This window comes from Bos javanicus, chromosome 11 (genome assembly GCF_032452875.1).
Source record: "Bos javanicus breed banteng chromosome 11, ARS-OSU_banteng_1.0, whole genome shotgun sequence".
NCBI classification, from domain to species: domain Eukaryota; kingdom Metazoa; phylum Chordata; class Mammalia; order Artiodactyla; family Bovidae; genus Bos; species Bos javanicus.
This window is the reverse complement of record NC_083878.1, coordinates 72,554,037-72,574,812: the sequence shown is the minus strand read 5'-3', so window position 1 is coordinate 72,574,812 and position 20,776 is coordinate 72,554,037. Positions and strand designations below refer to the sequence as shown.

At 47.6% G+C, this 20,776-nt stretch overlaps 1 protein-coding gene across 3 annotated transcripts in view; it reads left to right on the top strand.

Annotated features, from left to right (window-relative positions):
- The window catches only part of DPYSL5 (dihydropyrimidinase like 5), an 89,680-nt gene extending 76,945 nt beyond the window's left edge, over positions 1-12,735 (top strand). For all 3 annotated transcript variants that reach the window (XM_061433051.1, XM_061433050.1, XM_061433053.1), the window contains 4 exons: positions 873-1,015; positions 2,581-2,788; positions 7,434-7,602; positions 9,786-12,735. In XM_061433051.1, the coding sequence (XP_061289035.1) occupies positions 873-1,015; positions 2,581-2,788; positions 7,434-7,602; positions 9,786-9,871 (606 nt within the window). In that variant the 3' untranslated portion in view covers positions 9,872-12,735. The remainder of the gene's footprint in view (positions 1-872; positions 1,016-2,580; positions 2,789-7,433; positions 7,603-9,785) is intronic.
- The last annotated feature ends 8,041 nt before the right edge of the window (positions 12,736-20,776 follow it).

Below are 20,776 nucleotides of genomic sequence, written 5' to 3'. Positions count from 1 at the left end.
ATTTCTAATTGTTTCCTGAGGACAGATTCCTAGAAATGGATTTCTGGGCCAGGGGATGTGAACTTTCTTTAAGGATCTTGGTATCTTTCGTCCAATAGTAAAGACAGAGACTAGGAATTCATTTGAATACCACCTGTTCTGCCCCTGAAAAATAAGTAATTTGGTCTTGACCTATCACAGATTAGATGCAGTTTTAGGGGATGAGCCTGAAGAAATTTGAAATACACAAGGCTAAGCCACCAGCTCAGGGAAGACCCTGAGGCAGCTCAGGAATCCCTTTTTAAATTTATTTATTTGGCTTTGCTGAGTCTTAGTTGCAGCACATGGGATCTTTCATTGTGGCTCACAGGTTTCTCTTTAGTTGGGGTGGACAGTCTCATTTGCTCAGCAGCATGTGGGATCTTAGTTCTCCAACCAAGGATTAAACTCATGTCCCGTGCATTGGAAGGCGATTCTTAACACCTAGACCACCTACAAGTTCTAGGAATCCCTTTTGAAGAATGTCCATGATGCACTCATGGGTGGGGCTATAAGATGCCTTTCCAGCACAGAATATATGTCCTTTCATGGATTTAGGAAAGCTCCCAATTTATCCATAGTGAGCACATGAGTAGACCTGGTTTTACAAACAGGAGGTAGATTTGCCCCAAGAAAGCCACCATTTGGAAGAAGGGCCCACCCACCACTGTTACAAAAAGGAGAGAGGAGGAAATGAGCACATGGGAACCGAGCCATGCAGATTGTCTCATCCGAGATGATGCCCATGGCATTGTCCAGCACCAGTATTCAGACCAACTAAAAGCTCACAACAGTGACGGGGTGTGAGGCACACACAGGACCTTGGTTGACCTGAGCCTTTGGCCATGTTTCAGGTTGGAGGAAAGATGGATGAGAACCGTTTTGTGGCCGTTACCAGTTCCAACGCAGCCAAGATTCTCAACCTGTATCCCCGAAAGGGCCGCATCATCCCTGGAGCTGATGCCGATGTGGTGGTGTGGGACCCCGAAGCCACCAAGTAAAGCCTGCTACTTGTCTCCAGGGCTGGGGGATGGGGTTTTTAAGGACCTTGTGTTACAGAACTCCAAAGCATCATCTTTGCCTTGCCCTACTTCTAGCATAGAGCAGGATGTCCCTGAGATGTGTTCAGTTCAACAAATACTTGAGGGTTTGCCATGGTCCAAGCACTAGGGATGCAACAGTGAACAAGAAGGTCTGAAGACTTGCCGCAGGGCAAGCTCCATGTGCACAGCTTTACAGTTTTTCACAGCTGCATCACATCAATGATCTCATGTGCTTATCTCAGCCCTGAGAAGCACTCAAGGCTGGAGTTCTTACTTCCATTTTACTATTGAAAAAACTTGGAAAAGGAAATGGCAACCCACTCTAGTATTCTCGCCTGGAGAATTCCATGAACAGAGGAGCCTGGTGGGCGACAGTCCATGGGATCACAAAGAGTCAGACACAATTGAGTATCACTCACTGAAGAAACTAAGAGCAGAGAGTAGAGGGACTCCCCAATCACATAGCTAATAAGAGGCTGAACCAGACAGATGTCCTGACACTCAGTTCCAGGCTCTTCCACCAAGCCTCTGCTTCCCTCGTTGAGAGCGTGCATTCTCTCGAGCACAGCACTTGACACCCACAGTATTTATGAATACAACTTGAGTGAATAAATGAAATGCATCAGGAATTATCAAGCTGCAGGATACAGGGCATCATGTTTACTCAGAGGTTTGACCAGGGGAGATGGGAATTGTTTTCTAATACTAAACTTTATTCAGTCACTCAACAAATATCTGTTAAGTGCTACCATTTGCCAAGCACTTTTCTAGACACACAAGCTAACAGTGAACAAGACAAAAATGTGCTGGGATTTTGAAGGTAAAAAGTTGAACTGCAGAAAAAGTTCTCCCTGTGCACCACCGCCCAGCCCCTTGCCCAGATCCCTGTCCTGCTTCTCCATTAGGGCACTTGAGAAGTCAGAATCTGCATCCAGCCTGGGGCTGGTCCCTGTTGCTCTTGTGGGTGTGGCTGTTAGTGATTGCTATTGGCAGAAAGACCCTTAGAGTGTAGGCCAGTATGTTAGTCAGCTAGGGTGCTCCCATAACAAAATAGGAGGAGGCTTGAACAATAGAAATTCATTTTCTCACAGTCCTGGAGGCTAGAAGTCCAAGATCAAGGTGTCAGCAGGGCTGATTTCATTCTGAGACCCTTGGTTTATAGAGGTCATCTCTTCCCTGTGTCTCTACATGGCACTGCCTCTGTGTGTGCACTTCTGGCATCTCGATTTCCTCTTATAAAGACACCCATTTGATTGGATTAGGGCCCACCTGTATGACCTCATTTTACTTTAATTAGTTCTTTAAAGGCCTTATCTCCGAATATAGTCACGTTCTGAGGTACTGGGGACTGGGACTTCAACAGATAACTTTGTGGTGACATAATTCACTCTAGCCTTTGGGAGTCCTTCCTTTCCACTGAGCGTCATCGCCTCTTCCCCTGAGCACCTTCCCTTCCCTTGAGCTGTGACAGCTTTACCTCCTCTCATAGCATTCTCTCCTGCCACTGCGTTCCCACCAGGACCATCTCCGCCAGCACCCAGGTGCAGGGAGGAGACTTCAACCTGTACGAGAACATGCGTTGCCATGGCGTCCCGCTGGTCACCATCAGCCGAGGCCGGGTCGTGTACGAGAACGGCGTCTTCATGTGTGCTGAAGGCACCGGCAAGTTCTGTCCCCTGCGATCCTTCCCAGACACTGTCTACAAGAAACTGGTCCAGAGAGAAAAGGTATGGTGAGGGAGAGGGGAGAATACATGTGGCAAGGGGTTGAAGACCCCTGCTGGGGACTTCTTATATGACTATTGTAAATCTCAAAGATGTTCTCACTGTTTTTTCCACCAGAATCCTATTGCCTGAATAGTCACTTTGGGAACAATCAAAATAGCAGAAAAGGAGCACCTGTAACAGAGTAAAATTTACTGGGAGGGGTCCCCAAGTCCCTTGGAACCAGGGACACTATGAGGTGCTCACAGCTATCCTGACACCCAGGTTTCTTGTGGTCCCTCAGGGCAGGGGGCTTCTGGCTTAGTCAGGGTTATCATATTTGCACTGGAGATCCTCTTTCCCAAAACTCCCCACAGTTGCCCTGTGTCTGCTGTGGAGTGGGTGGGCTTTGCTGAGTCTCCAACACTGAAGGGATCAGGGCAGGTCTGAAATAGCTCACTGCCATGTGGGGGTAGCCTGAGGTCTTCTTTTGAGAATTTCACCCAGTCCTTGGATTCCATTAGCACTCTAGGTGTTCAGTGAAGCTTGAGGCTCCTTCCTCATCTCCAGGGATACCGAACGCTTGGGAGAGTTTCACCCAAAAGAACTGGCTCTTCCCTCACTGCTCTGGGATTGACTGTCCAGACTTATCTTTGAGGACTGCCCTGGCCTTCCTGTGTGCCATCTCAGCTGCTGCGCTCATGCGGCGTGGCAGAAAGTGAAGAACTAAAGAGCCTCTTGATGAAAGTGGAAGAGGAGAGTTAAAAAGTTGGCTTAAAGCTCAACATTCAGAAAACTAAGATTATGGCATCTGGTCCCATCACTTCATGGCAAATAGATGGGGAAACAGTGGCTGACTTTATTTTTCTGGGCTTCAAAATCACTGCAGATGGTGATTGCAGCCATAAAATTAAAAGATGCTTACTCCTTGGAAGGAAAGTTATGACCAACCTAGACAGCATATTAAAAAGCAGAGACAATACTTTGTCAACAAAGGTCCATCTACTCAAGGCTATGGTTTTTCCAGTGGTCATGTATGGATGTGAGAGTTGGACTATAAAGAAAGCTGAGCACAGAAGAATGGATGCTTTTGAACTGTGGTGTTGGAGAAGACTCTTGAGAGTCCCTTGAACTGCAAGGAGATCCAACCAGTCCATCCTAAAGGAGATCAGTCCTGGGTGTTCATTGGAAGGACTGATGTTGAAGCTGAAACTCCAATCCTTTGGCCACCTGATGCAAAGAGCTGACTCAACTGGGAAAGACCCTGATGCTGGGAAAGATTGAAGGCAGGAGGAGAAGGGGACGACAGAGGATGAGATGGTTGGATGGCATCACCGACTGGATGGACATGGGTTTGGGTGGACTCCAGGAGTTGGTGATGGACAGGGAGGCCTGGCGTGCTGCAGTTCATGGGCTCACAAAGAGTCAGACATGACTGAGACTGAACTGACTGACTGACTGACTGACCTTCCTGACAACTCCAGGTGCTGGGAACCAGTAGCAGCCCCGGCCTCGTGGTGGAGGACCCAAATCACCAGAAAATAACAAGTCTGACAAACTGACAGGTGGAAGCATCATGCGGTTTCCCCTCTGGCAGAAAGTACTATCATCATGATTCAAAATGCTGCTGCCTAGCTATTTCCAGATTCTGTCCAGAAATGGTGGGTGTTCTTAGAAACACCATGACCAATGGCCTAGGAGCCCTAGCCCCAATCCAGGTCTTCTGTTGGGGAGCAGACTTGGACTACGCAAACAAAGCATGACTGTAGTTATCCCAGTATTCAGTCTGAAAGCAGACTCAGGATCTCTCAGGTAGGTGAAGGGTCCCATCTCCACTATGCTTCCCAGATGGGGACAATGGCAGGAGGCCTCAGCCCCACCTCTGGAAGACATGCCAGAAAGAGATGGAAAAGCGATCCATTCACACACAAGATTATCTGACAGAGGGTGGCAATGATTTAAAATAAGAAAATGGAAAAAAATATCAGTGATGATGTAGAGAAATCGGGACGCTCATTCACTGTAAAATCAATGTAAAATGGTGCAGCCACTTTGGAAAACAGTTTGGCAATTCCCAAAAAGTTATAGAGTTGCCAAAATGACTCAGCAATTCCTTTCTTGGTATGGACATACTCAAGAGAAATGAAAACACATGTCTGCAAAAAATCTTATCCATGAATGTTGATAGCAGGATTTTTTCCTTATAGCCAAAAAGTGAGAACAACTCAAATGCCTATCAACTATTGAATAAACAAAATGTGGTGTTAATATAGCCATACAATGGAATGTTATTCGGCCATGAAATGGAATGGAGTGTTAATATATGCTATATACAACATGCACGAACCTTAAAAACATTATGCTAAGTGAAAGAATCCAGTCACAAAAGACCACATATTATATGATTCCATTTGCTGGAAATGTCCAAAAGAAGCCAATCCGCAGACAGAAAATAGACTAGTGGTTGCTTAGGGTTGGTCAGAGAGAATGGGAGTGATTGCTCATGAGTATGGGGATTTTTGAGGGGTGATGAAGATATTTTGAATTTACACAGTGGTGATGGTGGCACAACCTTGTGAATTACACTAAACACAACTATACTGTATACTTTTAAATGGTGAGTTTTATGGTATGTGAATTATATCTCAATTCAAAAAAAAATATCTGTCAATAGTTCTGTGACTTTCCCAAAAAAGAACATTTTAGTCAGGAAATAGGGTCAAAAGAGGGTAAAGAAAGTGTTTGAAGCCCTTCTAAAAGCCAACCTCACAAAAATGTCAGACAGATACCAGTTTGTGCTGCTCTGAGGGCCAGCCACAGTGAAAAAGCCCAGCTTCTAGGGCTGACATAAATTTAACTCAGAATCCCTTTATCCAAAGCACTTATTGTAATGACAAAGTAAGGTCCTCAAGAAAAAGCCATCTCTATTTCCTATTCTCCAGTATAGCCCTTACATACAGAACGAAGGGCTTCCCCAATGGCTCAGCAGTAAAGAATCCACCAAAATGCAAGAGATGCAAGAGACACGAGTTCGATCTCTGGGTGGAGAAGATCCCCTGGAGGAGGAAATGACAACCCACTTCGGTATTCTTGCCTGGGAAACCTCATGGACAGAGGAGGCTGGCAGGCTACAGTCTATGGGGTCGCAAAGAGTCGGACACAAGTGAGTGACTGAGCACACAATAGAATATAGGTATGCAGAAAACCTAATTTCCCCCAAATTATAAATAAGCAGTCCATACAGAGCAGGGTCCTCGGGGAGAAACCAGCCCTGGGGTTGGGACTAGTATCTAAAGCCAGGAAGCCAGGGGCTTCCCAGACCTGCCAAAGTCACTCACCCAGGGCTTACCAGGTCCATACTCCCACCTACACCACCCGGACCCCAAAGTGCAGCCTGGTAAAGGCTAAAACACTCTAGACCAGCTTTGACATTCTGAGGGCTGAGCTCAACTACACATCTGTTGGAGAATACAAAGGAATATGTAAGCTGAGGAGCATTCCAGAAATCACCCATATCTATTGTTTCTCTCAAGGTTTTCAATAAGCATTGAGCAGCAAGGAGATTGAGGTTCTGTCTCTGATGAGTGCCTGGGGTGTAGATTATATATGCTGCTCCTTCAGACCTTATGCACACACCCCAACACACTTCCTCTCACAATACCACCCTTTAAAATGATAAAGCCCCATAAATGACCTCTGCAATAATAACAACTGCTGGTACTTTTGTGTCACTCACCATGTGCCAGAGCTTTACGTGTTCTATTTCATTTGATCTCATAACAACTCTGTAGTCTTACAAGTGAGAAAACAGGCACAGAGAGTTTATGTAACTTGCATAAGGTCACACAGCTTCCAAGTAACAGAACTGGGAGTGAAACATAGGCAGTCTGGTTGCAGAATATAGGTTCTTAATTCCACTGCCTTTGTGAGTAAAAAATTAACTACTATTGCTAATGAGGGATTCTAATCTTCAAATCAGCTGTATTTAGCCTCTATTCCCACAAAGTTGTCAGATCGATCCCAGTAAAAGCTCCAGTATTTTGTCCACCTGATGCGAAGAGCCGACTCATTGGAAAAGACCCTGATGCTGGGAAAGACTGAAGGCAAAAGGAGAAGAGGGAGACAGAGGATGAGATGGTTAGACAGCACCACCAACTCAATGGAAATGAATGTGAGCAAACTCCAGGAGACAGCAGGGGACAGGAAAGCCTGGTGTGCTGCAGTCTATGGAGTCGCAAAGAGTCAGACATGACTTAGTGATTGAACAACAACAGCTTGAGAGCCTGGCCAGTGAAGGGATCACTGCTCCACGTGAGGGATGCTCTCTAAAGCGGAATATTTCCGAAGCCTACCTGCTGCCTTGGAAAGCATTCTACCAGTGTCAAGGGGGAGCCAGTGGATATCTCCTTTATGCACATACCTGCACATGCTCACACATATGCCCTGTTTAGGAAGTACAAGAGGATTCTTTACCCTTGGGCTCAAGATGTAGGAAGGCTTTGTCACGTGCAATAATTTGGGTTCTGAACAGAGTGGCAGTGTTTAGACCCTTCATCAGCCATCAGGGAAGCTCTGGTGGTGGTGGTGGTGTCTTGGCCCTGATGGTTGAGGGTGTTCGTGCTCTGATGGTATCATCTTTTCCCTTTTTCTCCTTCTCTGCCATCACTAGACCTTAAAGGTGAGGGGAGTGGACCGCACGCCCTACCTGGGGGATGTAGCTGTCATTGTGCATCCTGGGAAAAAAGAGATGGGAACGCCACTGGCAGACACTCCAACCCGGCCTGTCACCCGACATGGGGGCATGAGGGACCTTCATGAATCCAGTTTCAGCCTTTCTGGTAAGAGCAAGGGCCACTTGGCCTGGCACTTGTGTCTCCACCTCAGTGGGGTGTAGGGAGACGGGAGGAGGGGTCAGGAGTCCCACCCAGGCAGTGGGGCTTACTCCACCTCCTCCCTCCATCTCCCATCCTCTGCCCAGTGATGAGTCCTGGGTCCCCTGTTGCTGCTGCTGCTGCTGCTAAGTCGCTTCAGTCCTGTCCAACTCTGTGCGACCCCATAGACGGAAGCCCACCAGGCTCCCCCGTCCCTGGGATTCTCCAGGCAAGATACTGGAGTGGGTTGCCATTTCCTTCTCCAATGCATGAAAGTGAAAAGTGAAAGGGAAGTCGCTCAGTCGTGTCCGCCTTTTAGCGACCCCATGGACTGCAGCCCACCAGGCTCCGCTGTCCATGGGATTTTCCAGGCAAGAGCACTGGAGTGGGGTGCCATTGCCTTTTCCGGGGTCCCCTGTTAGAGACACACAAATACTGGGGATGGGAAAGGAGGGCTCTCCCAGTCTACAGGCCCTGCCACTCCACCCGGCCACGGCTCTTCTGGGGCTTGCCCCACGGTTACTAAGTTCAAATGTTTTCATCCCTTGAAACATCTTGAGGGCCTGGCACGTAGGGTGCCCCTAGAGATGATCAGACCTCAGAAGGGTTAACTCTGTGCCACATGGGTCTGCACCCGCATTTCCCACCCCGTCCTCACCAGCCTCTCTGAAAGACATGGTGTTTCCCTTTCCTCCCTCATCTTTAGCCTGTTTGCTCCTCTGCCACCTTCTTTTCTTGCCAGGAGTTGTACTGTATAGAATATACAAAACAGAAATATATGGGTGTGTCTATGCTTAGAGACTTTACTGTTGATAGCTGCATGCCTGCCAGGTGCTCAGTGGTAGTTAAAGGTGGGGATCATTGCGGGCATAAACCGCAAGTTTCCCTGGAGAACAGGCAGAGGCCCATAAGGTGCCCTGGACCTGCAAGCAGCTTTGCTGGAAAGTGTGAGCCCCGCGTGAAAGGGGTCAGGGCTGGGTCTTGCTGAACTGCCTCCAGGACTAGCCCGGGTGCAGACTGAGCCTCTGCTCTGCAGGCTCTGTGCTGGGGCCAGAGGGTGAGAGGACCTAGATCCACATGTCTCCACACAGAGCATGGATTCTCCTGGGGACAGGGAGACACCGCCGCAAACCAGCCTAATCTGAGAGGCAAAGAGCTATACCCAGGGCTGCCAAGGGGCACGGCTGGCCGCTGGGCTTCCTTTGTGCCCAACCGTGCGCTGAGAGCAGCTCAAGTGGCTCCTGTCTGAGTTGCTGACTGGCCTTTGTGGGGAGAGGTCCTCTCCACACCCCTCCCCCATCATCTCAGAGCCAATCTCACTACAGAGATAACTTCTCCCCCGCCCTGAGGGCCACTGTTAAAACTCCCACCAGTGAGGGGACCGAGTGCAGTCAGAAAGAGGTCCGCCGTGTGGAGTGTCCGTGGGCGCCCCCGCCTGGCCGATCCAGGAGGTGTCGCTCCCCACAGGCTGCCTGGGCCTGGCCCCTCCCGCCGGGGTCAGCCCCAGGAGAAGCGTCCAGGCCTGAGAGGTGCCAGTCTCCTCGGGCCCCTGGCTTCTGCTCCCACCCAAGTCTGGGTAGAGCCAAGACTGGACAGAACCGCTCTCAGGTGCAGCAGACACCAGGCAGCCTCTCACCTTCCCTCGCCTCAAACCCTGTCTGCTGTGAGACAGGCGGAACAATGCTCCATGGCACTCCCTGGGGCACCAGGACTTCTTTTCAAAGCCTCGAGATTTCAAGACGTGGGGGCCTTTGAAGGTGCTGTTCTGTTTTTCCAAGACAATGGCGCCCCCTCCTCCCTCTCTTGCTCACTGAGTCATATGTACAAAGGCACACTTGCTAACAGGCGGCTCCATGGTCTGTGTGCTTGACGAGAGAGGGTACTTACCCTCCAGGGCTGGGAGTGGTGAAGGCAGGTGTAGCAAGGCAGTTAATTAACCGTGGAGGCTCTGAATCAGGAAGACCGAGGTTCAAGTCCAGGCTTTACATACTCATAGACTATGGGACAGTGGGCAAGTTAACTTCCCTGAGCCTCAGTCTTCCCACCTGTAAAATGGGATGGTGTTGTGTTGAGGATTAAATTACATCTAAGCACGGGAGGACCTGGTTTTATTACCTAGGGGAACTCACCCTCTGCTTCCTTCCTTCCAGGTTCTCAGATCGATGACCATGTTCCAAAGCGAGCCTCGGCTCGGATCCTCGCTCCCCCCGGAGGCAGGTCAAGCGGCATTTGGTAAAGACACTGCCCAGCCCCCCAAGTGAAGATGCTCCGACGCCACCAGCCCCACGCCCTCCGGCCGCAGTTGCAGGGGTGGGGCGGGAGAGGCCGCGCTGGGCAGCTCACCACCTGAGGGGCCCCGGGACCCAGGGGCCCTCCCCATGTCTGACACGTGATTCACTGTGCTTCGAGCCAACCCTAACAGGCACTTTGAGATGTGTTCCTCCTGCTGCAGTCCTTTCCTGCCTCGGCCCCAGCGGGCTTCCCTGGGGCCCAGGAAGCCCATACTATGCACAGAGCCCACTTGCATAGAGCCTGGCCCTGCCCCTCCCTCGCACCCGCCCCCTGCTGGCCTTGGGCAACCCCCGCCCTTAGTGCCCTGCCCCTGGCTAACCCGCCAGTTGTCCAGAGCACTTTAGCAGATGTGTTTTAAAAGAAAAGGACCCCCTCCCCGATCCCCTTCGGCCCCTCAGTCTTTTTCCCCAAGTCAGACAGGTGTCCGTATCCCAGCCGTGCCCCAGGACCTCCTGTTTCTCCCGATTCAACTCCTGCCCCTGTTTGGGAGTGGCTGGGACACGCTGCGCCCTTTGCTGGCTGCCTCATCCCCGAATCCCGGCAGTCCCAGGCCCAGAAGGGCTGGCCGGGTGGGCGTGAGGCTGGTGCCAGGCGCGTGTATATGATTTCGTTTTGCACGTTTGGTTTGCGCAGTGGTTTGGTTTGACTTGTTTGTGCATCCTGTGAAAACTGACGGTGCTTTGTGTCACTAGCATAGCATAGAAACAGGAATAGATGTGGACCTTAAGAGATGCTGCATCGACACCAACCAGACAGCCTAGGGCACTGAGAACAGGGGCCAGAGGGGCATACTGGACTCTCGGGGCCCTTCCTCTCCCTATCTGGAGTCTTCCGGTGCCCCCTCCCCTCCTGGTTTCCTGCATCCTGAGAGGGTGCCCGGAATGCTGGCCCTAGAGACCTTCAGGAAGCAAGGTGGCCTTTCCCATGTGTGGTCCTGGTCACTCCCAGCACTAGCCACCCCCCCCAACACACACACACCCAATTGCCTGTAGGTATCCCCCTGCTGGACAGAGGCCCAGTTGCTCCTCCCGTGTGATTGGCAAGAGGCCTCATGCCTGCTGGGGAAGAGGTGGGAGGGGCATGATAGGGGGAGCAGGCTGGCTGTATGCCAGGTAGGAGGCCAGGCCAGTAGGACCTGGCTATAGCCAACAGTGCTACACAGGGTCTGCGGTCTCCTGTGGTCAGCACCTCGCCCTCACCTGCTTGTGGTCTCCATCTCCTCTCAGCTGGGCCTCCCCTGCCTCCAAAACTCTAGGAGGTTTCCATGGAAACACTAGAGGCTGCCCTTGCTAAGCCTTGTTCCCCCTTGGGGAATGACGTCACATCACACCTGGGCTGACACGCGGCTCCTGGATTCTTGGGCCAGTGGTCATACCCTGCACATTTCTGCAGTGCTTTTCATGTTTTCAAAGCCCTTTCACATATGAGCTCTCAATTGCTCCTCACAACCACAAAGCGTGAATTATTCTCCCCATTTCTCAGATGTGGCCCAGAAAGCTCAGGCCCTCTGACTCCAGAAAGGTCCAGACTGCCCTTTTTAGAACTTGGTTGTCTACCCCAGCTGTGGACGGAAGGAGTGGAGTGACATCTCTTGCAGATCCCCCGCTGAGAGTTTAACTAGCTAGATGACTTACTCCCCAGTAGGCATTCTGCTTTGTTTTGCACAGGTAGATAGATTTTTCTTGTAAACAAACTAATGCATATTCACTATTTGAGCCAGAACTAGTTACATGCTGGAGGCTTGCCATGTGGTTTGAGCTGCCTCCTCATCCTCACCCCTCCCTTCACGCTCCCCTTCCTCACTTAGGGGCTGAGAGGACCCAGACGGTAACCCAGGAAGCAGAGGCAGCAAAGGCACTCATGGAGAGTGGTAGCTATGGGGACAGTCAGTAGGGATCTAAGCCTGGGAAACCGTGACACTGATCCCTTGGTACAATGCACATCATCTTTATCCCTTTCAGCCCTTGCTGGGTCATGGGCCTTGGGCAGATGCCAAAGAGCCAAGCAGTGGTGGTAGCCAGCGGGCAGAGCATCCCTGCTTGGGCCAGGAAAGCTTTACCTTCTCTGAGTGCCTCCGCCCGAGAGATGCGTGGTCCGTGGCTCTGGGAGACCACCTGTTGGTGTGGTCCGTCGAAGGCCTTCCACTTCATTCACCCCCGACCCTTACATAGACCCACCCTTGCCCAGGAGCATCTAGATGAGAATCAGAAGGAGGTTCAAGGAACCGAATGAAAGGTCAGCCCTGTCACCCATTCCCTGCCCCTGTGCTGAGCTCCAGCCAGCCCCATCACCAGCCCCACCGGCTCCTGGTTGGAATGAAAAGGGTCTCTGGTTGCACTGAATGCAGCTCTCAAACTTGGTCTTGTACTTGCTGAATAAATACTGTTGTTCTTGCCTTAGCTGCTCTCTAGGTTTGTGGGGTTAAGTTACCAGAAAATTGTGCTACCGTGTGTGCGTGTGTATGTGTGCGTGTGTGTAGTGCTAGGAGTCCACAGTAGGTCTCGGTCAAGCCAATGCCGAGATGAGGGCTTTTCCAATACTGACCCAGAAACCACAGAAACCACTCGGAAACCCAAACCCCTTCCAGCTACCCAGGCGGCGAGCACAGCCTGGGGTCGGGATGGAGCCTCGAACACCCCAGCACCCAAGTGACTTCCTCACTCCTCTGTAAACGTCATGGTGCTAAGATTGTGTCAACCCCAGGACGGCACATGGTCTTGTGCTTTGGCCACCCGATTGAGGCAAACACAAAACAGCCCGACTCATTGTGTTCTGGTGCAGGTTTGTATTAAACTATAGCTACTTCTCGCTTGGTCTCAGTTGTGTTTCTTCAAAGAAGAGGGAGTTTGGTGGGGGGACCTTTTCTTCCATAGTGGCTGGGGTGAGGCTTTAGCCACTAAAAAACGGCCAAAAAACTCAGCTTTGGTTCTTCACTTGTGTTGTGTGGAAGGTGGCAGTTCACTGGGAGGCCTGAACAGAGTTTGAAGATTAAAAAAATGCTGAATGCTTCCCTGGTGGTCCAGTGGTTAAGACTGTGCATGTCCGCTGCAAGAGTCACAGGTTTGATCCCTGGTCAGGGAAGTTCCACATGCCTTGCGGTCTGGTCAAAAAAAAAAAGTGTTGAGAGACAGGAGCCTCAGTGACCCAACAGCTAATAGTCAGTCCTTTCTCCTGGTGGGAACAAAACCAAGTTTTTTGGTGCCAAATTTCTAAGACAAGGTTGGGGTGAGTTATCTGAAACAGGAATAGTTAGAGGAAGACATTAGATACAAAAGGAGGGCGGGAGATGGGGTTGGACTAGGCTTTTCCCACCCACCATTGGTCGCTTATTTTCTTGGCTACATTTTGGAACACCATAGCCTACTCTCCACGTTGGAACCCTTGGCTGTTGGAACCATGGACTCACAAAATCACATTTCAAAGGACTATTCAAGGCCAATGTATCTTTGAGGAGTTCTCAGGCTGCTCTCTGGCTCCACTGAGAGCCCACTGTGCCTTCAAACCCTTCCATCTGCATCAAGGCTAACTCGGGCAGAGATTGGGGGGTTACTGATCAAACACTTTCACACTAAAGAGTGAGTGAAATTATTGCTACCAATACCATGGGGTCATGGGTGCGTGCTAAGTCACTTCTTCAGTCATGCCTGACTCATTTCGACCCTATGGGCTGTAGCCCACCAGGCTCCTCTGACCATGGGAGTCTCCAGGCAAGAATACTGGAGTGGGTTGCCATGCCCTCCTCCAGGGGACCTTCCCAACCCAGGGATCAAACCCATGTCTCAAATCTCCTGCATTGGCAGGTGGGTTCTTTACCACTAGCGCCACCTGGGAAGCCCACTATGGGGTTGCTTGTACTTATTTCTTAGCCTCCAAAATAAAGCCTTAATGAGGGAATTTTAGGTAGAATGGGGAAACAGTTGTCTGCAGGGGAACTTTCACAGCTTTCCTGCAAATAAGGTAGCCCATGACCTAAAGAAACACCCAGAGCACTATAGTTAATAATGAAGTGATCTGTGCGTAAAAGTTCTACTGGGGCTTCTAAGCAAGATGGAAACACCATTGTCTGATTTGTGAAGGAAGCTGAGTTGCTGGGATGGTTCTAAGCCAAAACATCTGTTTCCTCATACCATGGGAGCACACCAGAACGTGATTAAATGCCAAAAATCCCTTGTGTAAGTGAATGAAAAATGGCATGGCCGCTCATTTGGCAGACCATGTGCATGGTATCAGGTAGTTCATAGAGGAAAAAAATAAAACAAGACACCAGGAAGACACTGGTCTCCTTTGTATGCAGTTGTGGAAAAACAAAAGACCACAGATTCAGACTTTAAAATAAGGCTTGATCCTTTATAAGAATCTGCACTTGAAACCTGAACCAGCCAGCAGTCAAGCAACAGTCACCCTCAAATTCTTAACTCCAAGTACAGATTGACTTTTAGATACAGGTACACCTAACACTAAGAACTGCCTTGCAGTTAGTGAAGGAGGAAGTCTCATGACACCCGAGGCAAAGAAGAAACCTCACAATACACCAGAAGTGTAACCTCATTGTCCTAAGTTAATAAAAGGTTATTTGATAGCTGCTAATAACACGTTTGAAAGGGTTCTTAGTGTTTTTCCAGTAAAACATTAAAGGATCTAACATGTGTTGATACTTGATACATCTTACAAAGATGGAAGCTGAGTTATTCACTTGCTTGCCTTCATATATTTACAAACCACACATTTATACCTAGAGGGATCTTGTCCAGGGTTTGCCCAAACAATTCTGTTTTAAGTCTGTTGCCCCCAGAATAATTCTTAACAGCGCCCTCTTTCACTTTCAAATATGTCTTGGTTTGGACAATAAATTGTATGGTCACCTTACATATACCTATACATTAGGCTATTAAAATGCTTGTCATGAGTCAAATGTTTTTCCATCACCGAAAGATGGGGGATAGGGCAAGGAAAATGGGTCCTTTTTCATGAGTGAGGACCAGGGTTTCCTATGACAAGCCCTGAGGCTCCACACAGCCTTGGAGACCTCATGAGACCTCAGTGGCTGTGGCTATAGCAGAGGGTGAAGCCTTGGGAGCACCTTCCTAAGCTTTTCAGTTTAGCTTATAGACTTTATTATTCTATTAAAGGCTGTAAGCCTACCAAATTTTATCATTTACTTTTAAGGGGGCTTTGATTCAATTCATAAACTTAAATACTTTACAATATTTCAAACTACATTTAAAATTCTACTTCCTTTCTAAGTACCTTTCCCAAGTATTAAATGATTATTACCAACTTAATATACTGATAAATATAGTGAGCTTAGAGGTTTATTAGATATTTCTCTGCCAAGCATAAACATAGTAAGATTTCAACATAACTCCTAAGTCTTAAGTTACACATTTCAAGTTAGTTCTGGGGCACTCACTCTAATAAGCCAAAATTTCTCTTATAAGTACATAAACTACCAAATATGTGCAGATCCGCTCTTTTATTTTAATTGAAGTACAGTTGATTTACAATGCTGTTTAAGTTTCAGGTGCACAGCACAGTGATGTGTGAGCGTCCAGATCTCATCAAGACATTTCTAATGAATGGAACGAATGCTTCAGGAGCTAGCAGGAGAAAGACACTAGCTGCACACAAAGAATTGGACATCAAATGTCCGTCACCTGGTTTGTCAACAAAATGCTAGAAGATGGACGATCATGGAGTATGTTTTCTAACTTTTGAGGGAAAATAATTTCCAACCTAGAATTCTGCACACAGTCAATCTGTCAACCAAGTATCTGTGAAAAGTCATTTTCAGTTCAGTTGCTCAGTCATGTCTGACTCTTTGCAACCCCATGGACTGTAGCACGCCAGGCCTCCCTGCCCATCACCAACTCCCAGAGTTTACTCAAACTCATGTCCATTGAGTTGGTGATACCATCCAACCATCTCATCCTCTGTCATCCCTTTCTCCTCCTGCCTTCAATCTTTCCCAGCATCAGGGTCTGTTCAAATGAGTCAGCTCTTCATATCAGGTGGCCAAAATATTGGAGTTTCAGCTTCAACATCAGTCCTTCCAATGAATAACCAGGACTGATCTCCTTTAGGATGGGCTGGTTGAATCTCCTTGCAGTCCAAGGGACTCTCAGGAATCTTCAACACCACAGTTCAAAAGCATCAATTCTTTGGTGCTCAGCTTTCTTTATAGTCCAACCCTCACATCCATACATGATTACTGGAAAAACCATAGCCTTGACTAGACAGACCTTTGTTGGCAAAGTAATGTCTCTGCTTTTTAATATGCTGTCTAGGTTGGTCATAACCTTCCTTCCAAGGAGTAAGCGTCTTTTTATTTCATGGCTGCAGTCACCATCTGCAGTGATTTTGGAGCCCCAAAAAATAAAGTCTGCCACTGTTTCCACTGTTTCTCCATCTATTTGTCATGAAGTGATGGGACCAGATGCCGTGATCTTAGTTTTCTGAATGTTGAGCTTTAGGCCAACTTTTTCACTCTCCTCTTTCACTTTCATCAAGAGGCTCTTTAGTTCTTCAGCTTCTGCCATAAGGATGGTGTCATCTGCATATCTGAAATTATTGATATTTCTCCCAGCAATCTTGATTCCAAATTGTGCTTCATCCAGCCCAGCATTTCTCATGATGTACTCTGCATGTAAGTTAAATAAGGACGGTGACGATATACAGCCTTGACGTACTCCTTTTCCTATTTGGAACCAGTCTGTTGTTCCAGTTCTAACTGTTGCTTCCTGACCTGCATACAAATTTCTCAAGAGGCAGGTCAGGTGGTCTGGTATTCCCATCTCTTGCAGAATTTTCCACAGTTTATTGTGATCCACACAGTCAAAGGCTTTGGCATAGTCGATAAAGCAGAAATAGATGTTTTTCTGGAACTCTCTTGCTTTTTCGATGATCCAGCGGATGTTGGCAATTTGATCTCTGGTTCCTCTGCCTTTTCTAAAACCAGCTTGAACATCTGGAAGTTCACGGTTCACGTATTACTGAAGTCTGGCTTGGAGAATTTTGAGCATTACTTTGCTAGCGTGTGAGATGAGTGCAATTGTGCAGTAGTTTGAGCATTCTTTGGCATTGCCTTTCTTAGGCATTTTCAGACATGCAAGATTGAAAAATTTGACTTTCTTTGTACCCCTTTTTCGGGAATCTATTTGAGGGTGCGTCCCAACATACTAAACTGCAGTTAAAAAAAAAAAACAAAACAGAAAGACATGGGATAAAGGGAGTAGGAGATTCAGCATAAGTAAGAGGATCAGGAATGGTGTAGAGGGAAACCTCTGGGAGACAGCTGGGCAGCAGCCTGGAGGACAGTTGGACCTGAGGACGCAGTCCTGAAGAAATCCTGACCAGGAAGCTAGAAAAGCCATTGGGGAGACTTCCCTGGTGGTCCAGTGGCTCAGGCTACATGCTCCTAGGGCAGGAAGCCCAGGGTTTTATGACTGGCCAGGGAACTATATCTCACATGCCACAACCAAGATCCAGTGCAGCCCAACAAAATAAACATTTTTTTAAAAAGAAAAGCCAGTTAGTCCTTTATTTGCTCTTTTGTAATAATATGCTATAAATACTTAGCTGAAAGAGGTTCTTAAAACAACCAGAAATATTGCCTTACTCTTGATAAAAGAGAACTGAAGAAGGAAAGATGATTTGCAAAAATGAATGAATTATGGATTCTCTGAGTTTAGGGATTCTTTACACACATCTAATTTAACCTCTGCAGAGATTTCTACCACATCCATGACAGATCGTCTAGCCCAGAAACCAGGACATTTAGTCCAGGGACAGAGACCTACCTTCCCCAGGCATCCTCTCCTAGTCCCCCAGAGCTCTGTTTGTTCAGTATGACTTCCTTAATCGAAACTGAATTCTGTCTCTTGGCAACTCACGCCTTTTACCCCAGCTCTTGCCTCTGGAGGCACAAAGAATGAATAGCCGCCTCATTCATGTACCAGCTCTTTCTCTGTGTGCACTTCAACATGGGCTCCACCCTGCTCACCCACTCATGTTTCCTCTAAGCCGATAGTTCTCCAACTTCAGCTTTGCATCAAAGTCACCTAAATGGGGACTTCTGGAGGTTCAGAGGCTAAGACTCCATGTTTCCAAAGCAGGAGGCCCAGGTTTGATTCTTGGTGCGGAAATTAGATCCCTCATGCTGCACCTAAGAGTTTGCATGCTGAAACAAAGGTCTAAGATCCCATGTGCCACAATTAAGACCCACCACAGACAGATAAATACTTTTTTAAAACTAATAAAATTTTTAAAAAAGAAAGAATCACCTGGAGGACTTCTTTAAATGCAGGCCACTGGACCCCACCCCCACAGCTTCTGACTCAGTAGGTCTGCTGTGGGGACAAAGAATTTGTCTTATAAGACAAAGACTCCCTTGAGACTGCAAGGAACAACTTGGGAGGCAGAGGGCCCTGGAGAAGTACAGCCCTAAGAAGTGATCTCCTTTGGAGAATGAGTGCCTTCAGTTCCTGGGGGGCCAGAGCAGCAGCCATCCACTGAAAATGCCAGGAAGGTATTTCTTACCCTGCCCCTTACCCTGGCCCTTCCTGCTGTACTAGCCTCCTCTTCTGCGCTGTCTCTGCCTTGTTTGGCCTTTCTCTGCTTCCCAAGGTTCTGGATCCAAGAGATGGCCCCTGGCCACAGTACTACCCATAAAGGCCTCCAGGTGGCGCTCTAAGCTTATCAGTGCCTGCTTCTTTGGTTTACGGTGCCAAGGTTGACCCCTAATATGCAGAGACTCTGTACATCATGCAAAATGCTGGGCTAAATGAATAACAAACTGGAATCAAGATTGCCAGGAAAAATATCAACAACCTCAGATATGCAGATGATACCACTCTAATGGCAGAAAGTGAAGAGGAGCTAAAGAGACTCTTGATGAGGGGGAAAGAGGAGAGTGAAAAAGCTGGCTTAAAACTCAACATTCAAAAAGCTAAGATCATGGCATTTCGTCCCATCACTTCACGGCAAATAGAAGGGGGGAAAGTACAAGCAGTGACAGATTTTATTTTCTTGGGCTCCAAAATCTGCAGATGGTGACAGCTATGAAATTAAAAGATGTTTGCTCCTTGGAAGGAAAGCTATGACAAAACTAGACAGCGTATTAAAAAGTAGAGATATCACTTTGCTGACAAAGGTCTGTGTAGTCAAAGCTGTGGTTTTTCCAGTAGTCAAGTATGGGTGTAAGAGTTGGATTATAAAGAAGGCTGAGCACCGAAGAATTGATACTTTTGAATTGTGGTGCTGGAGAAGACTCTTGAGAGTCCCTTGGACCGCAGGGAGAAAAAAAAACAGTCATTCCTAAAGGAAATGAACCCTGAATATTCATTGAAAGGACTGATGCTGAAGCTGAAGCTCCAATACTTAAGCCACCTAATGCAAAGAACCAACTTATTGGAAAAGACCCTGATGCTGGGAAAGACAGAAGGAGAAAGGAGAAAGGGGCAGAAGAGGATGAGATGGTTAGATAGCATTACCAATTCAATGGACATGAATTTGAGCTCTGGGAGATTATGAAAGGCAGGGGAACCTGGATTGCTGCAGTCTATGGGGTCTCAAAGGGTCGAACAAGACTTAGCAATTGAACAACGAGAGACCTAAGAAAGGCCAATATGTCCACATCACTGTGGCCTCAACCCCAGCCCCCAGAGCAGCCCAGGACTAGGTCAACCTTGAGTGTGAGTGAGGGGCCACAGCAGCCCTTCTGCTATCATGAGAATCCCTGGGGAAGTTGTCCTTTTCAAAACCAATCTCAAGGTTTAGGTTAAAGTTGCAAGTTTTAACAAACAAAAATACAGGATGCTCAGTTAAATCTGAATTTAAGATAGCGAATCATTTTTAGAAATTTTGCATATAGATATGTCTCATATAGTGTCTGTGGCATACTTATACTGAAAAATTATTTGTTGTTTGTCTGAAATTCCAGTTTAACTAGGCATCTTATATTCATCTGGCCAGTCTAGGTTTACTTTCATGAGTTTTAGATTTTTTATGTAATGCAGGCTTATGGGGTATCTGCCAGGCATGTGTTAGATACAAAAATGAATCAAGTGCAGCTTCTGCATTTAGAGATTAATTTGAGGAAAATATATATTGATAAATAATTATAGTACAGTAGGCTTAGGAACCATGGGATAATAGACATTTGGGTTTTAGTGCTGGCTTTAGTTCAAGCTCTGCTTCTGATGTTCACTAGCTGTGTGATCTTAGGCAAGTTAGTTAACTTCTCTGGGTCTCTATTGTTTATTGTAAAAATGGAAATGATACCAACCTCAGGGGATGACCAGGGCAGTTATAGGAAATGGTACACATCTCATGCCAGGCTATAGTAGCAGCTAAATAAATGTTAATTTCCCCTTTTTAAAAAAGAAATGCTGTGTGTGAGAGAGAGACAAATAAAAGTACCAGCAAAGAGCTTTACTTGTTTTGGGAAGGTCTTTACAAAGACATTACTTTTCCAACAAAGGTCCATCTAGTCAAGGCTATGGTTTTTCCAGTAGTCATATGTGGATGTGAGAGTTGGACTATAAAGAAATCTGAGAGCAGAAGAATGGATGCTTTTGAACTGTGGTGTTGGAGAAGACTCTTGAGGGTCCCTTGGACTGCAAGGAGATCCAACTAGTCCATCCTAAAGGAGATCAGTCCTGGTTATTCATTGGAAGGACTGATGTTGAAGCTGAAACTCAAATCATTTGGCCACCTGATGGGAAGAGCTGACTCATTTGAAAAGACCTTGATGCTGGGAAAGATTGAGGGCAGGAGGAGAAGGGGATGACAGAGGATGAGATGGTTGGATGGCATCACCAACTCAATGGACATGAGTTTGGGTAAACTCCAG